The sequence below is a fragment of the Eulemur rufifrons genome, chromosome 1, assembly GCF_041146395.1.
Source record: "Eulemur rufifrons isolate Redbay chromosome 1, OSU_ERuf_1, whole genome shotgun sequence".
Lineage (NCBI taxonomy): Eukaryota > Metazoa > Chordata > Mammalia > Primates > Lemuridae > Eulemur > Eulemur rufifrons.
Window position 1 is genome coordinate 52,886,176 of NC_090983.1, and position 14,967 is coordinate 52,901,142.

The 14,967-nt window shown below is 48.5% G+C and overlaps 2 protein-coding genes across 2 annotated transcripts in view; one reads left to right on the forward strand and one right to left on the reverse strand.

Annotated features, from left to right (window-relative positions):
* Nucleotides 1–1,600, forward strand: part of CIR1 (corepressor interacting with RBPJ, CIR1) — a 38,723-nt gene extending 37,123 nt beyond the window's left edge. Inside the window, exon 10 of the mRNA XM_069470736.1 lies at nt 445–1,600. Coding sequence (XP_069326837.1) covers nt 445–1,162 — 718 coding nt within the window. The 3' untranslated portion in view covers nt 1,163–1,600. The remainder of the gene's footprint in view (nt 1–444) is intronic.
* Nucleotides 1,601–10,736: 9,136 nt separating this feature from the next.
* On the reverse strand, nt 10,737–14,296 carry SP9 (Sp9 transcription factor). The gene is made up of 2 exons (XM_069470751.1): nt 14,136–14,296; nt 10,737–13,131 (listed from the first exon to the last, which is right to left on the reverse strand). Exons 1-2 carry the CDS (start codon nt 14,154–14,156, stop codon nt 11,689–11,691), a joined length of 1,464 nt encoding a protein of 487 aa, XP_069326852.1. The 5' UTR covers nt 14,157–14,296; the 3' UTR covers nt 10,737–11,688.
* Nucleotides 14,297–14,967: the final 671 nt, after the last annotated feature.

Sequence of the window (14,967 nt, forward strand, 5' to 3'; positions counted from 1 at the left end):
TTTTCTTTAGATCAGAATGACCATTTATTTAGAGTGCTATATAATTTCAAATTCTGACCCAATAAGAATTTTTTAAAATTTTAATTAATTTATATATTTTAGAGATGGAGTCTTACTACATTGCCCAGACTGAACTTGAACTCCTGGGCTCAAGTGATAAGCCATTGCACCTGGCTAATTTTTTTTTTTAAATAGTCATTACTATTGATGAAATATAGTCAGAGAATTGGGTTAATGTGTTTAATTTTTTAATTTAAACTTACTGTATACATGCCTTGAATAATTTAAAAGGAAGAAAATGGTTTGTCATTTAATAAAGTAAATGTGTTCATATGTAGATACTATTTTAATAGCTTCTAAGAAAATACATTGTCTGTTCATAATGTTATAGTTAGTAAATGGACTATTTTTCACAGTCTGTTACTATTTTTTTCCCAACTACAGGAAATTGGATCGACTTGAGAAGAAAAAAAAGAAAAAGAAAAAAGATAGAAAGAAGAAAAAGTTTCAGAAGAGTAGAAGTAAACACAAGAAACATAAAAGCAAATCATCCTCCTCCTCTTCCTCTTCATCCTCCTTATCCTCGTCTTCCTCATCTGAGACTTCAGAAAGCAGTAGTGAGAGTGAGAGTGACAACAAGTCAAAAAAAACGGAAAAGAAGAAAAGAAAGAAAAACAAGTGTTCGGGGCATAACAGTGATTCTGAAGAGAAGGATAAGTCTAAGAAGAGAAAACTTGATGAAGAACTTTCTAGCAGTCACAGTAACAAGGAAAAGCCTAGGTTTTTAAAACAAGAAAGTTCTTGGGAGAACAGCAAATGGAGCCATTCTGATTCTGACAAAAAGTCCAGAACCCGTAATCATAGCCCAGAGAAGAGAGGATCTGAAAGAAATGAGGGGAGCAGTAGAAGCCGCAACAGGGATGAGCAGAGTAGGAGAAGCCGGAGCCGAAGTCCTGCTAGTTATAAGAAAAGGGAGATAGGAAAACGGCCACAGCGAAGTCCCAGTGAAGAGCGGAACAGAAGAAATGACACCAGAAGCCGTGGCACAGATATATACAGAGGGGAAAAAATGCACAGAGAGCACTCAGGAGATAAGTATACTAAAGTGACACAAAGAGAACGAAGCAGAAGTAGAGAGAGAATAAAGAGAGACTGTATGTGACAGTTACCTGGGAATAAAAATGTCTCCACTTCTTACTGAATACTTTTTTTTTAGCAAGGGCTAAATTATGTACTATTGTCTTTCTAATAAAAAAGCTCTATTTTAATTTTTCATCTCTGTCATTTTAAGTAGAAAAGTACATGAGTAACGTAAGAATGAATTTTGCAAATATTTGTAAGTAATCTATTTTGGGGCTATAGAAATATTTTCTGTTGGTAACTGTTTCTTGTGCCCTATACCAGATAAAAACTGCATATAACTCTGTGACATTTTCTTTGTTCTGAAACATCATTAAAAGAATGACAGTACATTGAATGGGTATAATTTAATTTTCTTTTTTTTCCAATTCAAATTTGAAGCAAAGTCTAATAATCATTGTTGAAATTCACTAGTATGAATTAAACAATAGATTGATTAATATCTCTTTAAGACTTTAAACGCCCTTTAGGTGTTTCATTCTACAGAGTAAGCTATTTACATTTGGATGAGGTATTAGTTTCTGTGCTGCCATACAAATTACCTGAAACTTAAAACAACCTGGATGTATCATTTTAACAGTTCTAGAGATCAGAATCTGACATGAGTCTCACTGGGCTAGAATCAAGGTGTCACAGGAGGACTGTGTTCCTTCTGGAGGCTCTAGGGGAGAATATGTTTGCTCACCTATTCCAGCGTCTAGATGCCACCTGCGTTCCTTGTCTCCTGGCCCCCTTCCTCCATTTCAAAGCTAACAAAGGGGAGTCAAGTCCTCCTCATGTCTAATCACTCTGACGCTTTGACATTCTGCATCTCTCTTCCAATTTTAAGGCCCCTTGTGATTACATTGTGCCCACCTGAAGAATCCTGCAATAATCTCCCTATTTTAAGAGCAACTGATTAGCAACCTTAATTCTATCTGCAACCTTAATTCCCCTTTTCCATGTAATGTAACATATTCACAGGTTCCAGAGGTTAGGCCATTTATTAATACATCTTTGAGGGACCATTCTGCCTACCACAGACGGCCTCTCTACTACTACTACTGGCATACAGCTATTAAAGATTTTACTTCAAAAGGTTAAGCATTTGTATAATGTCACAAGTGAAACAGTGCAAACCGTTTTGATATGTTTCATGAGTACAAGGCATATTTAAATTTAGTTGCAAATATTCCCATGTGTTTCAAAAGATGTGGTAAAGAAAAACTATAGAAAAAATTAGTACAAATTACAGGTAACATGAAATTCCAAAAAACATACTTCACATCATGGACACAAATTTTATTTTTGTTATCAGAGTTCAACATTTTTAAAACATCTGTTATTTAATAACAAACGAAATATTAGATGATTTTGATAGTTGGCAGTCACAATTTCACAAATTCTGTGAGAAAGTAAAGAGTTAAGTAAAATCACTCCACATAGTTTTTGCCTTGTCTATGTACACACACAACAAATGTCCTCTGATTTAAGAGAAGCTAAATAAAGGTGTAAGCAACCCTTTGATTATTTAGCTTTTTAAGAGAGTTGGAGGAGGGAGGAACTTGAATTCCTTCTACAGTATTCTTTAATAACTTACAGTGTACCTCAAAGATCCGTTTCCTTCTGTTAAAAAAAGCTTTCATGCATTTGAAATTGATAAAGACTGCTAATTTACACCTTGAGTTCATCAGTGTTGCAGTGATTATTTTCTCCCTTACACCTTTTTAGACTTTATAATTTTTATCATGTCAAAACCTATGCAATACTTACTGCCTTAAAGAGGGAAGCAATATAGTGTTCATGAAGAAAAATGTTGAAATGCATCCTGTAATTCAAAATGAATTCAATGTTTTCATTTCCTCCACTTTTTTCATTTGACTTTCACAAAAGTGTGATCAACTTTTAACTTTATAAAGTGGCCATAGAATTTTTTTAAGTCTCTGATTTAATGATCCTTCATTGTTAAGATTGAGGAATTATAAAGTACATCAAAAGCCCTAATATTCTTATGCATCTAATTCTGAGAAAAATTTTCATGTAGTCGTGGAAGATGATGTTGATTTGCTGTTTTGCTTTCAGCCGTGGTCATTCAAGGGTGCTCGACAGCCCTAATGAGGAGCATTCTAACTTGTGAACTTAAAAACAGAAGGGAAGCATTTTCACACACAACCATAACATGATAACAAACAGCTTTAAATATTATGGGGTAATATTTTAAATGATATGGGGTAAAATAATTGAAAGTGGTTTTTTAAATAAAAATATTAGCATCTAATTCTACTTTTGCTTTTATGATGTAAGGTAGAAACCAGAGATACACCTCATAATAAAAAGTATGTCTAATATGTATAGAGATTCCTCTATGTACAGAAGGCCAAAGAAGAATCCTCCAAGTTTAATGAATCTATGATTTAAGAACCCAAACAGCTAGCACTCTGGGAGGCCGAGGCGGGAGGATCGTTTGAGCTCAGTTCAAGACCAGCCTGAGCAAGAGCGAGACCCTGTCTCTACTAAAACAGTATGGAAAGAAATTAGCTGGACAACTAAAAATCTATATAGAAAAAACTTGCCGGGCACGGTGGCGCATGCCTGTAGTCCCAGCTTTTCGGGAGGCTGAGGCAGAAGGATTGCTTGAGCCCAGGAGTTTGAGATTGCTGTGAGCTAGGCTGAAAAAACAAAACAAAACAAAAAACCGCAACAAAAGTCCTCAACAGTGACTTTTTTTTTAAAAGAAAACCATTCTGCTGAAATTTGTCATTCTTCTTCCCCTTAATAGAGAAGTTATTTTAAAGAAATCTTGGTACACCTAGGCATTTCTTATTTGTCTATGGCCCTGGAACTGCAGGGAGAGGCATGGGACACACTTTTGGGGCATTCCACCCTCCTCCCCTCCGCACACACTTCCTCTATCTCAACATTTAACATAACACTAGCGAATTAATTCCTGTAGGAGGTGCTGTCGATTTACAAATGGCCAGAAAAGATCAAGTTGCTGGGTTAGGACTTGTTTATCTGAATGTCTATGTGGTAAATTAGTCATAATTTCTTTTAATAAATGCCAAAATAGGCAGAGGTTGCTGCAGCATGGTGGCAGGTCTGCTTACCTTGCAATGTGAAATGGAGATCTTGTTTTGACTCATGGGGGTGTCATCTTAAGGAAGCTTTTTATCTGAAAGGCTTGGAGAGACCTTTCTTGCTGTTCCGTGAGACTGCTTGCTGATAGTGAATCAGATCAGTCCACGCTGCTGGGAGCTGGCGTTTCCCAGTTTTAATCGCCGAACATTTAGTATGCTTTAGCATTGAAGCTCAAAGAGTTCAAAATCCACCTGAGCCATTGCACTCTCCTCCTTACCTAATGACCACTATGCCAAGACGCTGGTGGAGGCCTGTAAGGCCGCATCCTCCACAGCCTGTGCTTAAGACCAGGAAGAAAGCTGCATTTTTAGCTTCGTAGCTAAAGGGTATTTAAAAATCTTATTTAGGTTTTCTGAAAAAGAAAATCTTTGCTATAGTTATCACTTCTTGAACAAAGATAAAGAAAGGCATGCAACAGCTGTTGGCCTGGGGAGAGTTTTCAGATCAAAAAGGAGAAATGCTTTTAAAAAGTTGTGAGGAACCAGTAAGACTGGGGGAACCGCAAGGTTTGGGAAACACTGAGAGCTTTCCCAACTGAGGCTTCTAAAACCCGCTTCCTGCTGACAGAAAAGGAAGCAGATAACTCCTCACCACCTTCCCCCTGTCTTCTCCCTTCACGCCACACTTAACATCACCCCGAGAATGCCTAGAATGTAGCAGTGATAATGAGGCTAAGGTGCGGGATGAAACGCCAAGCGCTGCCTGGAATGGAAAGAAACGCACACTCCGGCCCCAACTGCCCGTGAGCCGCCTGTGCCCACTCAGGGACATGGAAAACCCTAGTCCCTTCGGCTCGAGGGGCTGGGCTGAAGTGGAGGTCTGGGGGCTCCGGTGCTGACCAGAGCCGGGCTTCCAAGGACATCGCCCTAAAAGGAAGCTGGAAGGGGGCTGGAGTAGAGTGATAGGGTGAGTCCAAGGCTGGGGTCGCTCTTTCCCATCCCTAGAGGCGACACCGCCCTGCGTACTCTGGTGCCTGCCTTCAGGAAGCGCGTCTGGCAACCTTTTGAACACACCCCAAACCCACAGGGAGTGGCTGAGAATTAGGGGGCGCATGCCCTCCCTAGAAGATGCGCCGCCCTGCCCACAAGGGGTAGCCCGCAAGGGTCCGGGTTAGCTCTCGGCGACGCTCCCCGCACCCCGCTGGCCCAAACCCACCTAGAAGACTTTCCCAGGCCTTTCCTCGCGCTGCGGGCCGGCCGCTGAGGACCCTCGCCCGCCAGTTCCCGCCTAAGCTCGCCGGGCCTCCGGCGCGTTTCCCCTGCGCGGGTCGGAGGACGGACTCGCCTTCAGCGCTAGGAAAGCGAGAGAATTTCTCTGGTCGCTTGGGCTCCACAGGTGAAGAGGGCGCTTTGTGAAGCCGGTGCCAATCTCTCGCTCCTGGGGCAAAAAATGAAAATGTCAACTCTCGCCAGCAATCTGCGCAGAAAATGCAGAGGGAGACACCCTTTCATTTTGCATTTATTTTATAAATGAATAACCCAAGAAATAGTTAGATGTTTGCAAAACAATGCAAAATCACCAGCATGGATTTCCAAAGGAAGAGAGTGCAAGGGTTTTGGAAAACCTAAAACTCTTAGGTACTATGCTTTCCCGGGTCCCTGAGAACCGGCCCTGAAAGGATGTGTCCCCATGGACATTCTGAAACCTCCCTAACTGGAGTTGCAAACACACTGTATGTTTATATCAATACTATATGGGGAAGGTATGTCTGTATGTATTTACCTCATACATATTTCTACAAACTCCAGCGTCTGGAAAGGGTGGGGGGTAAATAACACTGAACGGTTAAAATTATGGAGAAGGGATAATAACTGATTACTAATTTGAAAGTAAATAAACAGGTGACTTTTTCAGATCAAATTCCTCCTTGTATCGTTACAATAAATATCTCTGAAGTAAGCTCTCTATTTATGTTGTCATTGATTAATTCTTCACTACCTCATTTGATTTCGATTTAGAACGATTTGATTCTAATTTAATTAGCATGTAATTTGGATGTACATAATTACTGTAATTATGACATTCAGGTAAGGCAGCTTTAGGCTGAAAGGCAATTTCAAATTTTCTAGCAACCTACTTTGTACTGGAAAATGGACAAGGACTTTGCGCCCTGCTATCCAAGTAGTAATTAGCACATCTTTGAAATAGGCAGTGCGGCGGGGTTTGTATTAAAACAGCAAATACAAACCCAGCCGAGCTACCCGCTGCAAAGGTGGCGGCTAGTTCCCGGAAACGCGATGCGTTTCCCCGGCGCGAGTTCGGGGAGCCCGGCGCCCTGGCGCCTTGGCCCGGCTTTCGCTGCGGCGGGCGACGCCGCCTACGCTGGCTCAGGCGCGGGGTCTGAAGGTGTCGCTTTTAAAATTAAAATACAATAAATGCAGGGGGAGGGGGGAGACAAGAAAGCAGGGGGAGGAAGTCACTTCAAGACGTCTGAGGACGGGGGTGGGGTGGGGGTGGGGGAGTGGACTAGGAAGAGGAGGCAAAGAGTTGGGGGGGAGGGCGATGCACAGAGGAGGGGAAATTAGCCTACACCCCCACTGTTACCCGATTTCAGACTTGGGTTTCCAAGGGACAAGGTGAGGACAAAAGGGGTCGGTTTGCACCGGGAGGGTGTGCGCACCCTTCGGGAAGGCCTGGGGCTAGGAGTTTGGGGGCTTCTCGTCCACCTGGGGGGCTCTGCGCGCCCTGCCTGGCTCCATCCGGCCTGCCCCGTCGTACCCCGAGCCCAATTCGGGCTGGGGTGGCCGCCCGGAGGACGACGGCGAGGCGGAAGGCCGCTTCAGCCGGCCTCGGGCCCGGGCTAGCGAAAGCTCCGGGTCCCTTGCTTCCCTCTTCTTCCAAGGGGGTCTGGTGGCCTGCTTTAAAATCAGCTTGCTCCCAGCCAGTCCTGGATAGTCCTGCCGGGCCTTGCGGCCGGGAGCCCAGGATCATGGGTCGTAGGGGGGCTGTGCCCACGGCTGGGCCCCCATCGCGGGGCCCACGTCGCCGCCGACAGCGCTCAGCGTTCTCAATTCTAAGTTGGAAGACCCTGAAGTTGCCTTGAAAAGGATATTAAATGCGACAATTCTAAGACCAGGGCCAACTGGGCGTTATTTTGTTTGATTGGGTTTTCCGTTAGCACGTTCCAAAAACGACCCTCTTCCCTAGGAACCACTGCTAACCAGTGCCCCCCAATAGCGGGGCTCGTCGCCCGTTGGATCACAAACCCTGGCTTTTCTTTGCTCGATTCGCTGGGTTGCGGCTGCTGGCGGCAAAAGCCGGTCTCCCCGCGCTAATAGCCGCGAGCCGAGCAGACGGCGCGGCCCTCCCGTCTCGGGGCTCTAGATGGCGCCCGCGAGCCGCACTCGCCAAGCTCCTCTTATGGGAATCAAGAGCTACTGTCAAACATAAAAGCAAATCAGAGTTTTCAGTTTTTTTAATGTGTTAAGAATGTTATTCCTTAAGAAAATTTGTAGCTAAATTATTCTCACTTAAAATAAACACTTAGTATACCAATTACACAAATGGGCGGGATTTATGTGAGATTTACTTCATCTGCATTTTTGTAGTGGAAGAGAGCCTTAGTGAATACAGATAATAGATGCAAATAAGATTAGAGTTAAAATAAATAAGTTTCCATCTGAATAAAAAGAAATTCAATTTTACACGACTTGTAACGATTTAACGGAATGTCCAGACACACCATTCAGGTGCACAATCTAATCTCGTCAAAATGTTTTCCCTCTTTGAGGAAAGAAAATCTCTTTTTTTTTTTTCTGTTTTTCTTTTTCCTCATCAGGTAGGATCCCGCTCACTCCAAGGGGAGAAAAAGAGCGTCAGAAAAGGAAACCGCAGGGGGAGGGTGTGGAATGGGGCTGGGTGGGCGCCGGGCCGAGGAAACTTGGTCCTGTGTAGCGCAGGAAGCTACGGAACAGGAAACGCCGGGAGAAACCGGCTGAAACGAAATGTCCTGGCCCCTCACCCGGGCCGGGCGGGACTCGGGGCCCCCTGGTCGCGGACCCCGCCCCTCGCCGACCTCCAGCCCGCTGTCCGCATCTGCGCCTGGGGCCCCGTGCCGCGGCCTCCGGCTCCTCCGGGCGCCGGAGCCAGAGAGGCCCAGGCCGCCTGGGCCCGGAGGAGGCCCTGGGGAGGCGCGGCCCCACCACAATTGGGGACCGAATTCGTGTCCAAGCTCAGGGGCTCTCTCCTCTCACACGCGCTCTCTCCAATTTGCTCATCCCCTGCCGGTCGCTCGCCACCCGCTCAGGTCAAGGTTCCCCGCGTCCACAGGGGCGCCTAGGACTGTGGGGAGGGGCGGGCAGTGGGGCCGGGATGTGTTTTCGCCTGTTGGTTTCGGCCAGGGGGCGGGGGCCCCGCTCCCTCGGGTTCAGGTTCCGCGCACTCGGGTCTCGCGGCTGGACGCTTGGGCCCGGGCCGCCGCCCGCCGTTCCCGGGAACCTCGGTGATGGACGTCCCCTGACCCGCGGGGCAGAGGCAGCGCGCAGAGGCCTTGATCACTGGCCTGAGGAGGGAGCTGCGCGGCCAGCGGGACCTGCACGGCCAGGCCCTTTGATCTGCCTTATTATCAACGAGAAACAAAGCTGCCTGGGCTCGACGCCCGGGCGCCCTCATTCCTCGGGAAACCCCACCACACCCTCAACTCCGCGCCGCCAGCCGGCTGCCCCCAAACGCGCCGGGCACCCTCTGGGCCTCCAGCGCGTCGGCCCAAAGCCCTCAGAGTAAACGCACCCTTCCTTGCCAGCTTCTCCAGAAGACCAGACCCGAACCAGAAGGCGCCTGGGGAGTGGGGGGTCCCGGTTATGAACAGTTTGAGCGGGGAGAGAAAATGGCCAAAGTAAAGAAAAACTCAGGAGGAAGCGCCTGCGGGGAGCGCAAGAAGGAGAGGGAAGAAGCCGCTGAACCTCACGCTGCAAACGCCCTGCTGGGGACCTTCGTTCTGTTTTATCGCTACTTTTCTGCTTGGCTTTTCAGAGCAGTTTGCGAGAAAACATTTTGTTAATTGTTAATAACAATAATTTATTTTTTGTTTCCTAAAAATCAAAACCCTCATTCAAGTTCCCAAGATGGACAGTAATCAAAAAAGAAGAAAAAAATCTATTGCTGCTGACTTCGCTTGTATTTCCTCTCGTGTGGGAGGCCCTTTAGAAATATTTTATTCTGTAAATATGTACTTTATTTTCTAAATTAACATTTTTGCGAATTGCGAAATTATCTCATTTACCAATTTTCTTTTCGTCTCTCTTTTCTCCCTCTTTTAAACTGGGGCTGTTAAGTTGGTGGTCAGAAGACAAAGAGAGTGAAAATAATTTTCATTTCAATAATTGCCTTCTGGTCAATTTAACTGTGCCTTATTTTGAAAGAGACTGTCTAAATGAGATTCCTGTCCCAAACGTGTTCCCAGGCCTGATCCCAGCCTTTAATTATTCCTGAGTTTTTTTCTTCAGAATAAGACGCCGCACTGAGTAATCACAAAGAAGTCAGAGAGCATCCTTGAACCTTTTCAGAAGCAGCGCCACTGATATTCAAATAACCTGCGAGGGCCATTTGCTGGCGCGGGGACCTAGGCATTTCCAATTCACTATTTGCATAGATCAGCCGTCTTTGAAAAGGAAAGGAGCAGTTGTCTTCCATAACATTAAAAAGCCTAGTTATCAAATCAAGTGCTTAGTTTGGGGGCTTTTAAAACGTTTACATTTTATCTCAGGTTGCCCTTTACCGTTTGACATGCAAATTTGGTGCAGTTAATTTAGACAATTAAAAAGATCTTCAAGGGAGCTTTGTCACAGAGAATATTTGGAGTTTTCCCCGCGGACCAGCTGAGATAAAGTTGGCCAGAACAAATGATGTCTAGGAGATTAATTAGATATTTGATAAGACATGAATCCCTAATAAGGGAATACAAGGCACAGGGGGCTGCTGTGTGCTCTAAGTCAAAATTAATAACATTTAACAAGATTTTCATTTAGGCATGAAATGTCTTTTCCGGGGTATTGACTCTAGCGATTTATTCCCCTGAGTTGCTTTCCAACGTAGAGGGCCTTGGGAGCTAAAAGACTTCTTTTTTAAAAGCTTCTTCCTTTCACAGATTGTTTTTAAATCGCTTTTTAAAAACAAACAAACCCACCAGAGTTTTTTTCTGACCCCTCCGGGAGGCGTAAGCACCTTCCCAGTTAAAACTGCCAAACACCTTCTCATATTTTAGGTGCTCCAGAGTTCTAAAATTTCACATTTGGAGAGCCTTCCCATTAAGTAATACAACTACACGTTCTTATAACCCAATTTAATTTATGCTGTTGATATACAAATAAATAATTTTGACTTCTCAAAAACGTATATGTATTATGGCTTTTATAACCCACATAAACTTTACATTACCTACAACTAACATTAAGGGAATTTTTTTTCCCAACAAAAAAAGTCAACCCACGCAAATGTTATTGAGGGGAAAATAGGATTTAAAAAAAAAAAAAAAGGAAGTGTATTGTTCAGAGTCCTTTAATAATACCAAAATGAAAATATGATGTCAAGATTTTCTTCATACAGATAGACGCATTTAATTTCTTTAGATGACTTTAACTTACGTGGTTGTGAGTGAAATGATAACTCAACATTTTAAATATCTTTTACATATATACTGACTTTCACAAAGTGCATCAGAAAATTAAAAAAAACTCCCTGAATTTCAGGAATTCACCAAAAAAACTCTATTTGAATGAACATTTACACGAAAATAAAAGAGAACACAATCTTTTGAACCCTATTTATACAGATGTTATGAAATACAGAGAAACTGTCTATAGACTTCCAGTTTAATTCTCACCTTAAGCCTTGTGATGCTTCCTTTTTTTTTTTTTTGTAAGGAAAAAAGTCTCACTGTAAGTAGATATCAAGCAGGACTTGGAGCATTTTATATATAATCCACACAAAGGGTGTTTTTATAGGTCCCGTTTGTTTTCAAATGTTCTGACAGTCCTTTGCTGGGTGGTGGCTTGCTTTTTGAGAAAAGGAAAGAGAAGGGCAGTGGAGGGAGGTGGGCAGTGGGGAAGGAGGGAGCCTTTCTGTGTATTGCTCTTTGCTCGAGAAGTTTGTGCAAGTGCTATGTATGTGTGTGTGCGCATGAGTGTGCGTGCTTGTAGGTCTCCGTGTGTGCATGTATGTGTGTGTGTACAGTTTTAAAAAGTATTTGTGTCGGAGGATGGTTTGCTTTTGTTTCTGGACCACACGTTCCATTCTCGTCTGGGCGCGGACGGCGGTGGGGAGCTCCTGGCGCTGCCGGCGAGCCGCAGCCCGACTTGCCTCGCGCCCAGTCCCGGCCCGGGATCGTCACTGGAGCCCCTGCCCTCCCGTCCCCCGCTCACTCGCCCTCCGAACCTCTCTCGTTCGTTCTTGGTGTCTCTATTCGCTCGCTCGCTCGCGCCTCTTGCCCGGCCTCTAAGAATCGTTGGGGCCAGACGCTGCTTCCTTGCCTCCCGCCGAGGCCGCCGCTGCCGCTGCCGCCGCCGCTGCCGCTGCAGCCGCTGCAGCTGCCGCCGCCCGGGCGGCACTGACGCCGGAGTCGTGCAGGATGAGGTCAGGGGACTCGGAACGGGGTGTCTCCAAGTTGCTGGCGTCCGTGTCACTGTCGCTGCCCTTTTTGCCCCCGCCGCCCCCGTTGTGCGTCTTAATGTGTTTGCTCAGGTGGTCGCTGCGCATGAAGCGCTTGTTGCACACAGGACAGGCGAAGCGCTTCTCGCCGGTGTGAGTCCGCAGGTGCCGCTGCAGCTCGTCCGAGCGCGTGAAGCGCTTGCCGCAGAAGAGCCAGTTGCACACGAAGGGCCGCTCGCCCGTGTGCCAGCGCAGGTGCGCCTTCAGGTGCGACGTCTTGCCGTACACCTTGCCGCAGCCCGGGATGTGGCAGCTGTGTAGGCCCTTGCGCCGCAGGCTCGCTCCGGCCGGGCCCAGCCGCTCCGCCTCCTGGCAGTTGGGGCAGTCGCAGGTGGCGCGGCCGGAGTAGCGGCGGGCAGAGCGCGCCGAGCTCCCCCCGGCGGCCGCGGCCGCGGCGCCCGAGATCATGGCGCTAGCGGCAGCGGCTGCCACAGCGGCGCTTGAGTCCGAATAGGAGGGCAGCACCGGCTTGAAGCCGTCCTGGGCCAGCAGGTGCTGGCTGGTGGAGAGCAGATGCGAGGCGGCGGCGGCCGAGGAGCCGAGGCCCGTGGAGCTGAAGGCCGAGTGCGTGAGCGAGCTGAAGTCGGGGTTGTAGGTGCCCAGCTGCGAGTGCAGCGAGGCCTGGGGGGCGCCCGAGTGCAGCGAGCTCTGGAGCCCCCCAGCGGGGTTCTGCACTTCCAGCCAAGAGCCCGGGCTGCTGTGCACGTCCCACCACGACGACGCCGCGCCGTTGGTCACCTCTCCCGCCGCCAGCGTCGAGTGGAAGCCCGACTTGTACCACGACTCGTACGGGTGCGCCATGCCCACGCGCGGGTATAGGCCGTCGGCCGCCGTCGTGTGCACCTTGGAGATGAAGGCCGACTGGCCGCCCGCCTCCTGCGGGGACACCCCGGCCGCCGCCGCCGCGGCAGCCGCCGAGTTGGAGAAGAGGCCGCCGTAGTCGCTGCTGAAGGCGGACGACGTGGGCGAGGTGGAGGCCAGGCAGAAGGCGCTATTGGCGGCGCCTGAGCCTCCCGCCAGGCCACCCGAGCCACGGCCACCAGTGGCCACGGCGAAGCCCGAAAGGCTGGAGCCGAGGTTGCAGCTGGACGAGGAGCGCTTCCAGGGGTGAAAGCCGCCTTTGGCGAAGGCGCTCGACTCCGGCAGCGTGGTCAGCGGGCTGGTGTTGCCAATCTTGTTGCAGGTCGCCGCCAGCATGGCCAACGGGGTCGTTCCGAAGCGAGGCTCTTCCTAGAGTGGGTGGGGTGAGGGAGGGAGCGAGGAGGAGGAGGAGGGCAGGAGGAAGTGAGGGGAAGAAACAAAGTGCACCCGTGAGCAGCCTCGTCCCCCGCGACTGGTCCCGAGGGGCAGTGACTCCCGTGCTCGCGCCTCCTCCCCACGCGCTCGCAGACGATGCGCCGCGCCCGGCGCCGCCGGGCTGAGGCGATCACAAGGGCGAAGGTCCAGGCACTGGAAAGTTGTTCTTCGGTGGGGCTATAAATTAAAGATGCCTCCCTGTTCCACGCCTCAGTTGCTGCATCCCTAGCCTAGAACCGGACTTGGGTTGTCGCCGTAACCCCGCTCCTCTCCCAGGAGCCCCCAAGTCGCCCTTCAGGGTGAAGCACCAAGGTAAACATATAGACCACAAACACCGGGTGAGGGCGGAGGCGGCCGAAACCGCCGCCCAGGAAAGGGGGAAACTTGGAGCACTTCTCCCAAGGGTGGCTACGACTTTTCTTTTTTAATAGAAAATGTTGGTTTTAATGTTTACATACACACACACACACACACCACCGATTATGAAAACAATAACCCAAGGATAAGCGGCCAGCGACGGATTTCAAAGTCATGGACAAACTGGGAAGCCGCGGAAATGTAAATGTTTATTAGCGTGACTACATGGACTGCAAAACGATTAAGACTGTTTTCTGGAACCACCACCGTCGCATAATTGCAACAATCTCCAAAGCAAGGGGGGATGGGGTATAAATCACCAGGGGAAGAAAAGAAACCTCTAGCTCTTCTTTGAAACCAAATAAAAAGGGAGTTGCTTAAGAAATCCTTTTCTTGCAAAGGCATCTCCTGGATTCCAAAAACTTGGAAAGAGTCAGTCCCGGAAATGTGGAAAGTGCTAAAAGAAGCTAAAGCTGCAGTCCAGCAGCAACAGTTTCTCGGGAGCCACGGACCCCAAGAAGCCATAACGAAAAATTACTCCGGTTAAAACAAGCAAATGCGTTACCACACTTGCGACTTACCCCGAGTATAGACGTGGCCATAGCAGGTCTCTGGGCTGCGCGGCGGGGCCGGGAACGGGGCTGAGCCTGGCGGCTGCTCGGAAAAACTGCTCGGGTCCCGCGCGGCTCCCGTGTCCCCGCGCTCGCGCCGAGCGGACTCCGGGCTCCCGCCGGCTAAACTCAGCCTAAGTGCGAGGAGCACCCGCTTTGAAGTGCCGCTGGCTGCGCCTCTCGCCCAATGAGGGCTCAGGCAGAGCAGACGGGAGCTGCCCCACAGCCAATCAGACGCGCCGAGGGGCCCAAGCCCGGGCTCCCGGCGCGTGCCAGTCAAGTCAGCTAGAGAGGGAGCGGGGGAGGGGGTGCCGAAGGGGGAGGGGGCGCTGGCTGGGGACTGAAGAAATTACAGTGCAATTAAAAATTTACACACACACCCCAAGCCAGGTTTAAGTACCGTTGAGACAGAGCCACAGCCTCTCCCCCTCCAAACATCCTGAGATGTTGCAAGTTGGGGCTGACAGTCCTACTCCACTCCCCGTTTGTGGGAAAGGAGGCAGGAGGGAAGGGGTCGCCGAGGTAGAGGCCACACCAGCAGGGCTCAAGTGGAGACGGAAAATGTCAACGCTCATTTTGTGTGTCCATGCTCTTACTTACCGAGCACAACTTCAGCTTTTATCCATCATTCTCGCTTGCCATTTTATTATTGTCGTTTGTCTTCTACCCAGTTCCTTATTCCACTGATTCAGTTTTACTCTCACAGTCACATTGAGGAGGGGGCGCGAAGGGACAGCTTCTCAGAGAGGAGCGAAATCGGCCTCTCCGTACAGGTCTACACCCATAGACTTGTTGGGAGGGC

Excerpts from the sequence above, each read along its gene's own strand:
- SP9 (XM_069470751.1), bottom strand. The coding sequence starts at position 14,156 with ATGGCCACGTCTATACTCGGG. Across the intron at positions 13,132-14,135 it reads TGGCCACGTCTATACTCGGG|GAAGAGCCTCGCTTCGGAAC; the intron begins GTAAGTCGCAAG and ends CACCCACTCTAG.